The sequence below is a fragment of the Natator depressus genome, chromosome 8 (genome assembly GCF_965152275.1).
Source record: "Natator depressus isolate rNatDep1 chromosome 8, rNatDep2.hap1, whole genome shotgun sequence".
In the NCBI taxonomy this organism is placed as follows: Eukaryota; Metazoa; Chordata; order Testudines; family Cheloniidae; genus Natator; species Natator depressus.
Genome location: NC_134241.1, coordinates 49,863,990 through 49,880,331, shown reverse-complemented (window position 1 = coordinate 49,880,331; position 16,342 = coordinate 49,863,990). Strand labels below are relative to the sequence as shown.

The 16,342-nt window shown below is 49.2% G+C and overlaps 1 protein-coding gene across 1 annotated transcript in view; it reads right to left on the bottom strand.

Annotated features, from left to right (window-relative positions):
* Positions 1-16,342, bottom strand: part of PAPPA2 (pappalysin 2) — a 168,079-nt gene that overhangs the window by 18,021 nt on the left and 133,716 nt on the right. The window contains exon 20 of the mRNA XM_074962019.1: positions 16,064-16,135. Coding sequence (XP_074818120.1) covers positions 16,064-16,135 — 72 coding nt within the window. The remainder of the gene's footprint in view (positions 1-16,063; positions 16,136-16,342) is intronic.

Below are 16,342 nucleotides of genomic sequence, written 5' to 3'. Positions count from 1 at the left end.
CTGTTACAGTCCCACTATACCACCGTCATTGTTGCTCTTGCTACTGCTCTTCTAATACCACTTCCTCACTCGTTACAGCCCTTGGAACAGTCACAGTTCCACGGCCACCCCGGGGCGCTGGAGCTGGGAGATGGCATTAGATGAGTTGGAGGGGGAACAATGCAGAATGGGTCTCTGGAGCTGTTGCAAGGATATTTGTCAGAGAGGAGAGGTAATAAGGAGGAAAGAAATGGGTAAGGCTCATGTCTGGGAGTCTAGTGTGCATCTGACCCAGACTCTGTGCAGACCTTGGATGCACCTCTCTGAGCCATAGTTTGTGTGTCTATTAATAGCTACCTTCCAGGCCCATCACTGGTGGTAAAGGACTTTGAGATCCTCCTGTGCAAGGTGGTAGATACGGACAAAGTAGTGTCATTACCTTGAATCCCAGGCTGGTCATGCCAATGCTGTAGCTATCACTGCACATCAGCATAGATCCTTGTGCTTCAAGTGAAAACCGAGGGACAAATGAGCAAGTGCTGCTGAGTTCAGAAAACCCCTTTGATAGTCACATTCTAGATAAACTATCAAACTAGCTCTGGCTCCCTCCACCATGTATACTCCCCCCTCATACACCTTTTTCTGCCTCAAGCTTCATGTTACATCCAACAACTGCAAGCACATACAGCCCCACAATGGCAGCCGTGTAGACTAAAGCACTGAAGCCAAGGTCTGTGCAACTGCCAGAGCTGAGATACTCCACTTAGACAGACCAGATACCCCTGTCTGCTTGGCAAGAGGAGGGATCCCACACCAGGCCAGTGATTGCAAATCACACAAGGTCAGAGAGCCAAGTGAGCATCCTTACGCCACCTCTATGGTCTGTGATCAGTGGGCTTCCATGGCGCTGTTGGTTACAAACCTGCACTGCAGGAGCAGGAGAAACTGAATCAAAGGATTTTAGGACACTTGCCACAAGCACCCTCCAGCTCCAGGTGGTGTGTCACTAAGTGAATCTCAGGGTCTCCCCACATCAGGACACGAGTCCAAGGGAACTGTTGTCACATAAAGCTTATGCAGTTACCATATGCTTTGCACTATGGGCTGGCCCGGAAGGAGGGGCAGAGGGAGGGAGGGGGCAGTGGAATGAAGGATGCACATGCTGGAGGGGGCTCCTGTCAACGTCAGTAACAGTCCCACTGTTCCCCTTTCCCAGCCCCCTACGCTGCATGCTCTCCCTTCCTTTCTTCCTGCCCCATGCTTTGTAGCTAAGATCTTCACAAATGTCCAACTATTCTGGCTGCCTCTTGAGAGACGAAAAGGAGCCCATTTTCAGAAAGCACTGAGCCCCCTCCTCCAGGGCCCGCAAGCTGGGCTCCTGGAAATCCAGGCCCTCCCAAACCACTAGTCCCTTCTGATAATCTTGGCCTCTTCTCAGCACATGGGAGGGCAGCAGCGAAAGCAGGAGCCAGTTGCAGTAATGCTACACCGCAACGCCCTTGCCGCGCGTGTGCTGCACGCACATATACACACACAAGCTGGCGAGGCAGCAAGCCCGGCATTTCTTGGCTCCTCCTGCCTGCCCATGGAAGCTGGCTCGGAATGCAGACTGTGGGAGGAAACATCAAAGTTCATTGTTTGGATTAAATATTTTTCTTGGCCATCCCTCTGTTGCTGAGTGTCGTTTATTTTATTATTTTTTCTCTCCCTCCTCCCCCGCCTGAGGCAGTCAGGCATGTAGAGAGGAAATCAGCTCCGAGCCACACAGTGAGGGCCCAGAAGGTAACAGAGCTGAACGCTGGCCAAAGCCCCTGGGCACTTCTCTCCATTGAGGCCAGGGAGGCTCCCATGACCCTAAGACATCTCAGGACCCTGCAATTGCTACCCAATGGATTTGTAAAGCCACTGCACTACATTGCTAAGCTGACTGCAGTGAGTGAGAAAGCTTCAGACAAACGTGCTACACAGTCTTCCTCATATTTACTCTGGGCTCTTCTCATGTCTGTGTGAGCATATTCTGTAGCAGCTCCCCAGATCTCTGTCCCCACTCTGCTTCACTCCACAATCACACACCGAGAAAACGGGGTATTTCTGTTTGAAACCTAACACTCCACGTACAAATATCAGTTCTGGTTTCTGTTGGCTCTGGTACCATTGGCTTAACAATGTGCTTTGCCCACGATCCATGCAGTGAACGGCTCACCCAGTAACGAACATCAGAGCTCTCTACAAAGTTTCTTGACACCAGTGGGCAGTCTGCTCCTTCTATCTCCACAGTTACATTTTCTCAATGGCTAGAAGGAAAAGCCCAGCTCAGACCCAGTCTGTAAAGAATGTGTTTGATACAGTTTTACAGATTTTAAGGTCAGAAGGTACTCCTACAATTGCCTAACCTGGTTTCCCACACAGATGACCCCACTGTCCAACTGTCTGGGTTCTTGCTCCACCAAAGACAGTGGACGACTATCGTAGAATGAGGAGGTTGCATGGAAGATGCGCGAAACTCATGCACGACTGGAGAATGAAGGATGACCACCGTGTGAATGCAGAGACCTCTAAACCATTGACTGCCTTGTGAAGGAACGCCCCATCTTTTCGTTTCCAGGAGGGATAGCAAAGGGGCACTAGGCTTCTCCTGAATGGATTTCAAACCTTTCCCTTAGCTTGTAAATGTCTATGAAAGACGCCAACAAAGACCTCCCAGGCAACACAGCTCATTCTCCGCATGACTGCTTGGCCATGAGGGTAGGTCTGCATTGCAATGTAAGCCCAGGGTTCAAACTCAGACGCAATACTAGCCCCCCTTCCATGGACACATAAATTACGCTAACCCAGGGCTTGGAACTCGTGTCCCAGGACCTCACAAAAGTGGAGGGTCCGAGCCTGAGTCAAGCCTGGACCCAAGGTTCAAGCCCTATTGAATTGCAGTATAGACACAGCCCCACTGAGCTCTCACTCTTGGAGTCCACCAAAAGTATCTCACAATTCCATGGGCCAACTTTCTTTGTCCTCTGCACAGTCAAATTTGGTAGACAGTCAAGTTTTCCAACACTCCACCACAAACAGAGCTAGAACGGCCACGTTTTGGGAGGGCGCTAGGAAGTCTAGGTTATGGGTGGTTGGACTTGGGCCCATTGTAGACACTGGAGCCCCAGGTTGGGTTTAACAATTCCTAACCCAGGGTTACAAAGGAGTGTAGATGCTCAAGCCCTAGGTTAACAAAGCCAGGGTCTGCTAACTCGAGTTCTACTAACCCTGGGCTTACACTGCAGCGTAGTCATGCCCTGAATGACCTTGGAAGACAGCAATGCAGAATGATAAAGGTTGCGACTCGAATCAGTGTTCAGGGGTATGGCACTGGCACCTGCACCAGCATTCCTGGGGTTTTGCACTGTTGTGTGGAACAACACCATGGCTCTGATCCAAAGCACGCTCACATCAATGGAACGACTCCCATTGGATGAGGACTGTTAACCCCAGTAGGTCGAGCAATAGTATCACAGGACCTTCCCAGCCTTGCATTTTAACTGCTGCAGGGAGGCCAGGTTAGTGAGTGCACCTCGGGACCAGTGCCACCGGGTTTGCACAGAAAGAGGGGAGTTCGATCCAGAAAACTTTTAATTAAAATGTAAACAAATAAAAGGAGCTTCCTTAAAAACCAAACCAAAGGAAACTCTCTGAACTCTAAAACCCCAACTCAAACCATTTTGTCTGAGCACATGATCCTCACATCTATGGGCCAGATCCTGAAATCACTACTCAGTCACTCGGGGTATGTCTACACTGCACAATAAGCCCAGACTCTGACTCGGGTTTGAGACCAAGTCCCCATCCCATCCACACACAAATCAGTCTGACCCAGGTCAGCAAGCACTCAGGATTCAGGTCCTAGGAACCTGCTAGCGGGGTGGCTTAGAGTCCGAGTCCCACTGAGACTAGGGTCCAAACCCTGTCATTCTGCAGAGTGGACTCACCTCAAGCAGGCAGATCAGAGTCAGACGGTCTGCGCAGTGCAGTATGGATGTGTTAGCATGGCTGTGAGACCTGGGTCCAGGAATTGTAAACCCAGGTTTAAAACGCAGTGTCGATGCTCAAACATGGCTTGGGAACACTGAGTCCACAAGCTTGGGTCCCACAAACCTGGGCTTAGCATGCAGTATAGACATACTCTCAGAGTAAAGCCTGTGGCCCTCACTAAATTACTCCAGGACTTAACCCTAGCACCAGTGCCATGACACTGTAGTTAGCTCTGATGGAGGGGCAGGTTTAACATGGAGATGCAGGGTCAGCCTCATGACACCAACTCTCGGACACCCTGGGGAAAGAGATGATGCCAGATAACTGACAATGCCGACAACAGAAAACTGAGGGCTGGGCAGCATCGGGCACCCTTGGGCAAGTATGCCCAGGAGGCTGCTTGCTTGGTGGTGGTGCTGTGGGGTGAGGAGGAGAAGGATGAGACTTCAGGAGGTTCTATGGAGCTATGAGGATGTTTGGGAAGTGGAATCGCACAGCAGTGAGGGGCCCCAGCTGCAAACATCTGGACCCTGATCTGAAGCTGACCTTGGCCAGAATGTGGGGAAAGGAGCGTGGCGTCTGGATCTTAGATTTGGCTCAGACGTGCCTCCACTGCAAAGGTCAGCATATTTCACATGTGGGGCTACTGAGTTAGGGATGATATCTGAAAATCTACTGGGACGTTAAAAAAAACACAACAACGCATCTTGACATTTCCTCTGCCTTGCTCCTCTGAAGTGCCGCGGCCTGGTAGCAGAGAACTCTCAGGGACTGACTGCTGGCTCTGCCAGGACACGCAGCATGGCAAGAGCTGAATGGATGGGAGCACAACTCCAGGACGCTGGTGGGGGTTTGCTGTGGCAATTCAATAGGGCACGCAGTGCTGAGGTGGGGGCCCCCTCCATATCTTGTTGGCAATGGCGGCAGCAGCCAATCTCAATGCCTTAGTTACGAGAAACAGCCCACGATGTACAAATACAACCAAATCCAAACAGATTTGGTACCTGGTGGCTCTGCTGGATGCCAGTGCAGGTGGCATCAATTAACTGCAGGTCAATGGTTCCAACATCCGCTTTCTGATGTGAATTGGTGCAATGTGCAGATGGAAGGGTAAACCCATCCTGCCTTTCTGGTGCTCCTGCTCTTCCTGGGAGCTTTGGGGCGAAGACAACGCAGTCACAAGCCTCTGCTTGGTTTGTTTCTTAGAATGACAGCACTGGAGTCTGTAGTGAAGCACAGTCTGACGACGGATGCAACCTTCATGGTGCTGATAGGATCTTCTGTGTCTCTGGGTGAGTACATGGATTGTCTCGGGGACACCAGGGTGTGCATCCTTGGACTAGTCCTTCGTCTGCAGTGAACCCTCCCTGTCTTCCCCAGAGCAGCCCCAGTGGGAAGAAGAGACAAAACCAGAATTGGCAAGAGGCGCTAAACAAGAAGATGCCATGCACGGCCAGACTAGCACTCCTCTGCTCTCAAAGATAAGTCCCCAGTGCCTGCTGCTTGTGTGCTGGTACTGTGTGTGTAAGGAAACACCAGGGCCTTGTACTCTAGCAGCACCCAGCCTGAAATGCTGCCCTCAGCAGCCTCTTGCTGTGGGTTAGATTTCCTGCCAAGCCATTCCCGCTAAGTATGCTACAGGATAGAATGGGTTATGGAAAACAAGCCCTAAAAACCACCAGGGCCTCCTGACCCACTTGTATCTGGTTTCTGCCAAGTTCTTGTACAGATCTTACACAAAAAGAAAAACAATGTACAAGGCTGGAGGAGCTGAAGATATTCATGTTGGAATAGCAGTTGGCTGCTAGGGAGGTTAGTTATTATCAGAAGAAGGGTCATTGATTTTCCATCTGTCATTAGACGAGAGACAGTGATCAGCCAATAGAAAGAGTGAAAGAGAGAACAGGCAAATGAGACAGAGGGAAGGTGACAGATGCTGAGGAAGAGAGACGAGATAAGGGACAACAGTTAGCCAGTCATGTTGGGGTCTGAGGATCCCGAGTGCCTGTGTAGAAATTGCCCAGTGCCGATTATCTAAAGAAGGTCATACAATATGCACAGTATCGCTGGGGGTGGTGGGGTATCTAGCAGGCAAAGGACAGAATGCGAGTCAGTTACTGGAATAATGTATTCCTGGCTCTGCCTCCAGCTTGCAATATGCAGTGGCTCTCAACCAGCGGTAAGCATATCTTTGGGGGGTACGCAAAGGTCTTCCAGGGGGTACATCAACTGCCTAGTTTTACACCAGGCTACAGAAAAAGCACTACTAAAGTCAGTACAAACTAAAATTTCATACAGACAAAATGAGGTATATCTGATTTTGTAAGCAAGTAGTTTTTAAGGGGAGCAGGGTGAAACTTGGGGGTAGGCAAGACAAATCAGACTCCTGAAAGGGTACAGTAGTCTGGAAAGTTGAAAGCCACCGAGTTAGGGCAAGTCATTTCACGTCCTTGTCTTTAATTTTCCCTATTTGCAGAGTCCCCTTGGTTCTGGATGACCAATAGGAAGGTCTGATTTACCTTCTTTCCACCACTAACATGTCCCCTCTCTAAGCTAAACAATTCTTAGCTTTTAAATCTCTCAGCAGCAGGCATTTTATCCATGCCCCTAGACTGGAGTCAGAAGAGCTGGGTCTATTCCCTGCTCTGTCTCTGACCTACTCTGTGACCATGGGCACGTCCCGTCACCTCACTTTCCCTTTCTGTCCATTTTCTGTCTGGGGCCCAGTCGTGGCTTTGGCAGCCCAAGTGCTGCGTAAGGGGAAGTGAGCAGTTACACTGTCCCAGAAGCGGAGTAACAAGCTACTTCCTGGATTTTTCCCCCTGCTCCGGAGGATACTCCCTGCAATAGATGTCCACCAGGGCCTGGCACATCTGCATTGCCTGGCGCAATGAGGGGCCAGAACCACGGCTCTTGTGCTGGAGGTAGCTGGTGCAATGGGGTGCCTTCCACCTCCTTATTCCCCCTGCAGAAATGTGTTAGGCTTCAATCCAGCCCTTAATCTGTCAGCAGCAGTGAAGTTTTCCAGCAGCAGTTTTCCAAATAGGAAATGAGGGCCATTAGACCCCAATCACTGGCAGGTTAACCCTCCCAGCTCCCTTGTATGGCAGTTATCCCTGAGCCTTTTACATAGTCAGGCTTGCACTGTTTAAAGCGGCCAGCAATTGGGGGTGCCTCAGATTCTAGGTGCCCAACTTGCCATGTTTGGGGCTGGTTCTCCGGAATGCTGAACACTCCCCACCTGCAACACGATGGAGATCCCTCATCCAAGAGCAGACAAAGGCCCAACCCTGGTTATGCTTAGGAATTCAGGGGAGATGCTAGCCCAGTGCAGTCTGGCTGCAGGCAGAATAAACAGAGCTACGAGTTAAAGGGTCTGTATACACAACAGATTTCTAGCAAGTTTGTAATCAGGTTGTATCACGGTTGATTCCACACACAAAACATATTTACCCATGGTTTCTAGGACCCACCTACCCTACAAACAACTGAGCCAGGGGTCTTGGTTACAACTCCTTTCTAAGCTGAAGTGTGGTTGGGACTTTAATCATGTTCTGCAGCCACGCTAAATCCTTGGTATGTCCTGTGTGATTGTCTTGTGTTCTGACCCTGCCTAGGAGCAGGGCTCTAACATGACCATCAGACTGTAACCAGCTTTCAGCACATGTACAGACATGACCACATTTGCGTGTAACCAGCTTAGTTCACCTTTCCTTCCAAGTTTCCATGGAGGAGGGCATCTCAAAGCGCATTGCTCTCTATGAAAAGCATTCTCAACCCTCTGCTCCTAGCATCAGTGGCTGAAGCAGTATGGGATAGCTGTCTACAGCCCTATTTGCATGAATGCACTGTGCAATGAGGTAGAAGCAGACAGGACAATGTAACTGACACATACAACATAATTTATTCTATCTGTCAGGGTGGTTAAGCACTAGAATAAATTGCCTAGGGAGGCTGTGGAATCTCCATCATTGAAGATTGTTAAGAACAGGTTAGACAAACACCTGTCAGGGATGGTCTAGATAATACTTAGTCCTGCCATGAGTGCAGGGGACTGGACTAGATGACCTCTTGAGGTCCCTTCCAGTCCTACACATCTATACTTGTGCCAGGAAAAGCATTGCAGGGTAGCCCTGATAAATCATGTTATGAACTAGGATAATGTCAGATGAGCGTATCAAAGACTGGTTGCATACAACATTGTTCTATTTACACTATGGAAGGACAGGAGTGGAAAGATTTGAACATAGACGCTTCCATTTTCCAACCAAGAGCCCATGGTCCCCAACACATCAAACACTAGGGGTCCCTAGAAAAACAGCAAGCCAAGAGGCAGTAATTCTTCCTCCTCAAACTACAGCCCCTTGAGGTTTCTTAATCATATTTATCTATCCCTTTAGCTATATAGCTCCCTGGAGAGGGGGATTTTGACCACTGAACCCTCCCTGCCCCTCATGAACCCTCCTAAAACCAAGTCAAACAGGGCTCAAAAAAAGAGGATGGGTTTTTTCTTCCAGAAGTTCTTGACAAAAGAGCAAGTGAGGAATTCTTTGACCATAGTAGGGGGAGGGAATGAGCTATTGGTGTCAGAAAGAGCTTATCTTGAGTCTGGTATGATGGGGCTCCAGTCAGAGAAGCAACTGTGCAAACAGCAACCTGCCCCCCATCGGTTTATTCTTTCTCTGTTTGCAAGACACAAGATTAATTTTTCTAGCGGCCAGTGCTGCAAACTCCAAAGCCAGGCTGCATTGTCTCCGCATCTGACAGCGTCACCAGGAATGGGGAACTTGGCGCTGGACAGCTGGCGGTTTTAGTGCTGTCACATGTGGTAGAACAGAACCCAGCTTGTCGAACTTTAGCTTTTTCAATCAGCTGTGATCTGAAGAGAAGGGTGATCCCAGTCCTGCAAGGGGCGGGACCACCTCTGCCTCCTGGCGACTCCACTGGGAGTTGGGGGCACCCATCCTATTGCACAATTCAGCCTCTGCCATATTTACACAGTTGTATGCAGTGTAGTTGTTGCCATGACAGTTCCAGGCTATTAGAGAGGCAAGGTGGGTGAGGTAATATCTGTTATTGGACCAACTTTCTGGAGGGAGAGAGACAAGCTTTAGAGCCAGACCTTTCACAAACCTGGAGGAAGAATGATGGTGTTGTCACTATCGCAGCACAGGAACACATGAACTCTGTGCTACAGTGGCTGTGACTTGGCACCATAGACTACCTCAGGGGCTCCCCCCCTCCCCCGAGATGCTGCAAGAAGCCAATGCTTCCCAGGTTACCGTATGGTGAGCAGGAATCACAGGCTTGCCACCTAAGGCCTGGGTCTGGAATATGTATAAGACAAACAAGAGAGAGAGAAGGAAGAGGGCATAAAAGCAGGGCCAGGATTAGAGAGAATTTGTGGAATGCAGCCACAGATGGATTGGATTAGGGATTGAAATATTGCTAGGATCTACTACTAACCTCAGAGAAACTACACTCACGTGTGTGTACATGCCTAGGTACAGATCACTCACTCACACACAATGCCGCTGTTATTGCACAAAACACACTCAATTCCCCCTTCCTCCGTCCCTCCAGTGCCCCTTTGCCAAGTACCTATTGCAGATTCCCGGGAGCAAAGTCCTGATTTTAGAGGTGGATCGATAGCTTCATCTCAACAGCCTGACAGCTGACTTAAAACATGGGCTAAAGTTGATGCCACATCTCCCTATGCTATGCTATGCAGGCTGGCGATCGTGTGACCATCCAATTACCCCTCACAGGCCGTCACCCAGCGTGAGAACTGCTTTCAGATCAGAGCTGAGGGCATGGAGTGTTAAGGAGTCCCTCAAAACGCAGCATTCAAAGCTCGTGGGATCCAAGGGTAGAGACTTAAAGCTGTTATAAGACTAAGTCAAATAAAGGATGTCCAATTTCCTCCTTTTCCTAGAAAGAGTACAGCAAGAGGTGTCAGCTGAAATGCAGCAACACAGAGCTCCTGCTGGCCACCCGCACAGAGGGAGTGAGTCATCACATGCCAGAACAGATTTGACTACAGAACCACCTTTGTTAAGAGCTAATTTACAACCAGGAACATAGAAATTGCTACACTGGGTTAGATCAATGGCCCATCAAATCTGCAAATCTGTCTCCAAGAGTGGCCAGGACCAGACAATTCCAAGTGAGGTGCAAAATCCTCCCGATACAACTGATTGTGCCATCCAATGTCATAAAAGGGAAGTGGCTTCCTAACTCCAGCTGGCGATAATGTGTTTCCTAGAAGCTTCAGGATCAATAGTCCTTATAACTAGGGCCCTACTAAATTTACAGTCCATTTTGGTCAATTTCATGGACATAGGATTTTAAAAATAGTAAATTTTATGATTTCTGCTATTTAAATCCAAAATTCCATGGGGCTGTGATTGTAGGGGGACCTGATCCAAAAAGGAGTTGTGGGGGGAGGGTCGCAAGGTTATTGTAGGGGGGGTTGTGGTATTGCTACCCTTGCTTCTGTGCTGCTGTTGGTGGCGGTGCTGCCTTCAGAGCTGGGCAGCTGGAGAGAAGCAGCTGCTGCCTGGGAGCCCAGCTCTGAAGGCACAGCCACCGCCAGCAGAAGCAGCACAGAAGTAAGGATGGCACAGTACGGTATTGCCACCTTTACTTCTGTGCTGCTGCCTGCAGAGCTGGGCCCTCAGTCAGCAGCTGCCACTCTCCGACCGCCCAGCTCTGAAGGCAGCAGTGCAGAAGTAAGGGTGGCAATACCATACCGTGCCATCCTTATTTTTGCACTGCTGCTGGCAGGGTGCCACCTTCAGAGCTGGGCACCCAGCCAACAGCCGCCACTGTTTGAGAGTATGTCTCCCTCTGTTTGAGTGCGTCTGCACTACAATCAGAGGTGTGATTGCAGCATGTGTAGGCACACCCATGCTACCTTTAATCTAGCTAGTGCAGCTAAAAATAGCAGTGAAGATGCAGCACAATTGACCCTGGTGCGGGCTAGGAATGCAAATATGTATCCAGGATTCTGGGCAGTCTTGTACAATCCATACAGACCTCTGAGCCACCACACATTCACTGTTATTTTTTAACCACACCAGCTAGATTAAAGATAGTGGGACTATGCCTAAACTTTCTGCAATCACACCCCCGCATGCAGCGTGGACATTGCCCTGAGATTGTGAGTATCCCCTTGTTCTTGTGTTATGGGAGAGGGTGAATGGGAGCACCCAGTTGGTTTTCACTATATCAGGTAACGACAAGGCAAAGAACACTTGGTGAATGAAAAGCTCCCAAATAAAGTTATTAGTGATTAGCCCGTGACTCCAGTTATCAATAAAACAGCTAGAAACATTCCAAACACTTGCTTTGAGAACTGCCTGTAATATGATGCCAGTATGTGTCCTTGTTACAGCCTGTGTCATGAGTATCGGAAGTCTGATGTCCCCTTCAATTATAAGGGAGCTACATTCTGCCCTCAGATCTACACGCACAACTTCCAGTGACTTCAGGAGGAGCTATGTGGAGATATCTGCAGGCCAAATCTACCCAGCATTCCTCAGAGTTGATTTCAGCTCTCAGTTGCAAGTGTGACTCCCATGGATTTCAATAGAAGTTGCACTCATGTAACTAAGAACAGAATTTGCACCTTAACATTCATGCAGTGCTTTATGCTTTCAAAACATTTTATGAACATTAAATTCATTATCTCTACACTCACCTTGTTGGTCAGGGGGAATTATTACCCACATTTTACTGGCTCACTGAAGCACAAAAATGGTATGTTAGCTGCTCATGGCCATACCACAAGTCAATGGCAGACCCAGGACAGGAATTGGGGGAATTTCTGCCTCTCAGTCTTACATATGAACTTCTAGAGCACTGCATCAGATTATCGGAACAATCGGTACATTATTAGTCATACGCTAGGTGGACACAGGGAGAAAAACGTAATAGCCAGCTGTTGCATCTACAGAACATTGCATTGAGGACCATCAATAGATCTTATTCCCTATGGTGCTGCACAGGAGAATTGTTAGGTATTTCAGGTGCCATTTGCACCCTTCTTAGGACCGTGTTGGTAACAGGGGTTGGAAGTGGATATCTTTGCACAACTGTGAAGCCATCTGCTGATGGCCCATTGGTCATGTTGCTCTTAGTTCTCATGCAGCTAGCCCTTGCTGTCTGCCTGCAATGGTGACGTGGAGACAGGTGCCGTGAGGGCAAGGAATGCAAGCCGTAGGTGCGTTCTTATGTCCAAAATAGTGCCCTCACATCTGATATTGGTAGTTCAAAACCAGTGCTCAATTTGTTTTTTCAAACCACCCCAACCCCGCTACATGGAACCAGGACATGTTTGTTTCACTACATTGTTTGGACTGGGTGGTGTTTTGAGAGCCACATGGGGCGACACTTCATGGTAAACAACAGTGAAATGGGCAGTAAAACAGGTGCCTAAACCACTCCCACAATGCAGTGTGAATAAGGGACCATGCAGCCAGAGGAACAGCGACAGAGAGCTAGAGGGAGGCATGCATGGTAAAGGAGATGCAAATCTAACCAATAGGGGCCACATTCGGATTGCCAGTGGGGCTGCCTGGATAGAAGCGAGGACAGATTTTGGAGCTATGCAGAGACAGGCTGCGTGGGGCCTTGAACAGCAGCTTGCAGCAGCATTCCAGGTCTCTGCAGTGCAGCCTGGATTCATCCCCCGGAGGAAGGAGCACTGTGACCTGCCACATTTTCACTCAGTAAGATGAGGCAAAGGGAGCAGACTGTAGGTGGCAGCCAATTCTCAGCCACGAGCAGCAGCACAGGTCAACCGAGCAATCATTGAGGGTGGGGGAAGAAGCAGGCTGCTCATTCTTCCCTCATCAGGAGAAGTCGATGGTCCCTCCTGGGCTACTCCCTGCCCTCGGCCTGGGAGGTGTGGGGCGGAGCCTTAGCCAGTGAAGAGGGTAATGTGGTGGCCTAGGAAACAATGCCAGAAAGTGCCCAAATGCCTCATCCAGTGGCTTCCTTTTGCAGCACGGGGCTTTCTGATCTCTCTTCCCAATTCACACTGTCCTTTGGGTGTTTATCTCTCCGGCACACTCTGCATGCCCCCTCCCTTCCCCCTCACTGCCATCTGTTTTTCTACTGATGGCACAGGATGAGCTGTTCTGCTAGCCCTTGAGCCCACTCCACACTAAATTGCATTCCTGATGAGCGCTCCGAACACTCTCAATCCCTCTCTCAGTCTTTGCATTACGTGCCTCACCACCCTCTGGATGGGGAATTTGGCAAGAGCCAGAGAGAGTGTGTCAGATGGACAGCAAGATTAATGGACGGAGAAGGAAGACGGGGCAGTCGGACTGCTCCAGTGCCAGATGCATGATGGAGACAAGTTAAATGATTCCAATGTCATCACAAAGTGACTTGATATTTCCAGCTGGAGGCTTGGAAGCTAGGGCTCCCTAGAATTACTCCAGCTAGGGCTGGGACAGCTTGGAGCCTGCCCTCGGATAGCACTCTTGCACCACACCTGCTAGTGACTCCTGTTGGAAGAGACTGCAACTCTAGTCAGCAACAGTTCCTGCACTGCCAGTGATTCCCTCACAATCAGAGGCCCTGGGGTGGCTGGGTGCTCTCTCTTGTACCCAGCGCTCCTGCTGCCGGTGGCTGGGACTGCAGTAGCTTGTCGCAGCCCCACAGGCAGCACTCCTGCACCATTCCCTACAAGTCTCTTGCTCAAAACAAGAGGTGAGGTGCAGAGCTAATGACCTAAGACTTGCTAAACTATATCTTTGGCTGGCGTGTACCAAGCTGGGCAAGCATGGAACTGCCCCCTTTTGCTATGGTCTCTGCTATGGTCACCCACTATGATCATGCAGCTGAAGAGATTCCTTCTTAAACACTGTGTAAAAACAGTTACCTTTTAGGGAGCACAAAAGAGGGAGTGGGAGTTGGAGGACTCCCTCAGTCCCTTCTAACCACCATTGAAAGGATTAGTGTATGCCTGTATCTCAAATTTGGGTTCAGAGGAATGCCCAGTTCTATCTGGGCAGCTTTAGAGGACTGCCAGATCTTAGAGGCCAGAAGGAACCAATATGATCATCTAGCCTGACCTCCCGCAGAACACCGGCCAGAAAACCTCACCTGATGATTCCTGCTTCAAGTCCAACAGCTAACAGTTATAGGATATGCTTTAGAAAGACACTAGCTCATGATTTAAATCCTTCAGATGATGGAGAATCCACCATGTTCCAATGGTTATTTACCCTGGCTGTTAAACAGCTGCCGTAGCACATAACATACTTCTACTGTACTTGAAGGATATTAAGTACACTGGTGCTATCTGACTGTCCCACCGGGGACTGGGATTGATGCTGCTCTAGAGCGCTCCCCACTGACCACAGGGAAACTTATAGCAGAATTTTGCCTTTAAGGGATGCCTCCCCTTGCAGAACTAACAACTCATAGGAACACAGGCACTGCCAGGCTGGATCACATCTGATGTCCATCTCTCCCATTAGCTCCTCTCCAACAGTGGTCCATACCAGATGCTTCAGAGGAAGGTACAACAACGCTGCACTAGACAGGTGTGAGATAATTTGTCCCTCCACCTACCCATTAGATCTCCTACTGACCTTTCCCAGTCAGAGACACTCTTAAGTCCTGAAGCATGAGGCTCAATGGCTCTTCCATACCATTTCCATTGTCTTTAGTTATGATAATTTGGATAGTCTTGATATCCGTATAGTTACCCAATTCTTTATTGACACTTCCAGTGCTTCACTGGACCCAGGGGAGGAATCACTCCCTTTAATTTAAAGCATTGCTTGTGAAATGTGCCAGATTGGCAGCCCTGGAGACTCAAGTCTCCTACTTATCCCTGGAATAGGGCAGAGCCATGAAAGCGGCTCTCACACAGCCCTGCCACAGGCCTCGTTCCTGACCTGGAAGGGGAAAACAGGTATTTTAGAAGTATTCAGGCCTTTACTTCTCTGCTGAAACTGCCAGCAGCAGCAACTGGTTAGGGGCTACCTGGGAGATGGGCTGAAACCAGCAAACTCATTTCACCTAGGACACCAAACAGCCCTGAGATGGTAACGATATCCACTTGCTACTTACTTGGGACTGGCCCGAGAGGGTGACCTGACAGTCTCTCTTGCCTTAAGTTCCTCCTCAAAACTCGCCCGTTGTAATAAATACAGTAAATGGAAACACTATACAGTCAAGAGAAGCACATGGAGCACCATACAACATGATAAAATGGTGTAAAGTTGCTCCCAAATGCAAGCTGCCTCCAGTGAGACAACATGTCTTGTGCTCATGGGTCTGTGTCATTCTCGTGCCCAGCAGCACTCCACCAACTGGTAACCAATTAAGCCATTCAGCCCCCTCTCTCTGGAGCTTGCAGCTCACACACGTTAGGCACACATACTCCTCTCATCACTCATTTATTCCACCCTTTTGCATTCATTCATTAGCTCTGCACTGTGGCCTGTAGAATTAAATTCCTGTCCAGCTTGTCTTACGGATACAGGAGATAAAGGACAGCATAAAAGAGCTGACAGGAGCATTCTCCCAGAACCTGAACTTCAAAGAAGTGTGAATAAATTCATACCTATACCCCCAAGCTTTGGGAAAGTTCTGATCTGCCTCCAAACTCTGTGGTGTGGACCTCAGCTCTGTTGTTCATTTCACATTTCCTGTTGCTAGCCTGGGTCCAGAGTGCCAGAAATCACAAGAGGAAGCCTGTGTTCACAAGATTTCAAGACCAAACTTCTAAACTCACATCATCTGGAGAGTTCAGATCAGTCAGCCTGGGTACTTATTCCAGCCTTTTGGGCTTTGCTCACCAGGGGAGACATCTTAGCAGGAGAAGGTGCTTTGAATATCCAAACTTGTCATTGCCACGTTACTCAACTGGTGCACAGGCTTTTCCTTTGCTTATGAAGAACATTCACCCTGGCCTCTTTGCTAAGCCAGAAAACCCTGCCGTAGACCATTCAAACTCTTGCCAAGGCAAACTAACCCCACCCTTATGATGGACTGAGTATGAAACCCCAGCCCAAAGTGCTGTTAATGCCAGGGGGCTTACCTCACATGACTGGATGCAGTGAATGACTGTAGGGTCTGGGTGCCATCGCAACCTACCAGTGCACACAATGTTCTATGGAGAAAAAGGAGAACACAGCTGTCAGGTGACCCAGGAAAGGCAAAGGTGCCCTAGGAGCCTATTAGAATTATTATACCACCACATCTCTCTGCATCGCCAGTGGTCTGCTCAGGTTCTGCAATGGGTTTCTGTGCATCTCCTGCGCAGCCCAAGGATCCCACTCTCTCACCACCCCTCAGATCCTGTGTCACAGCCAAACTC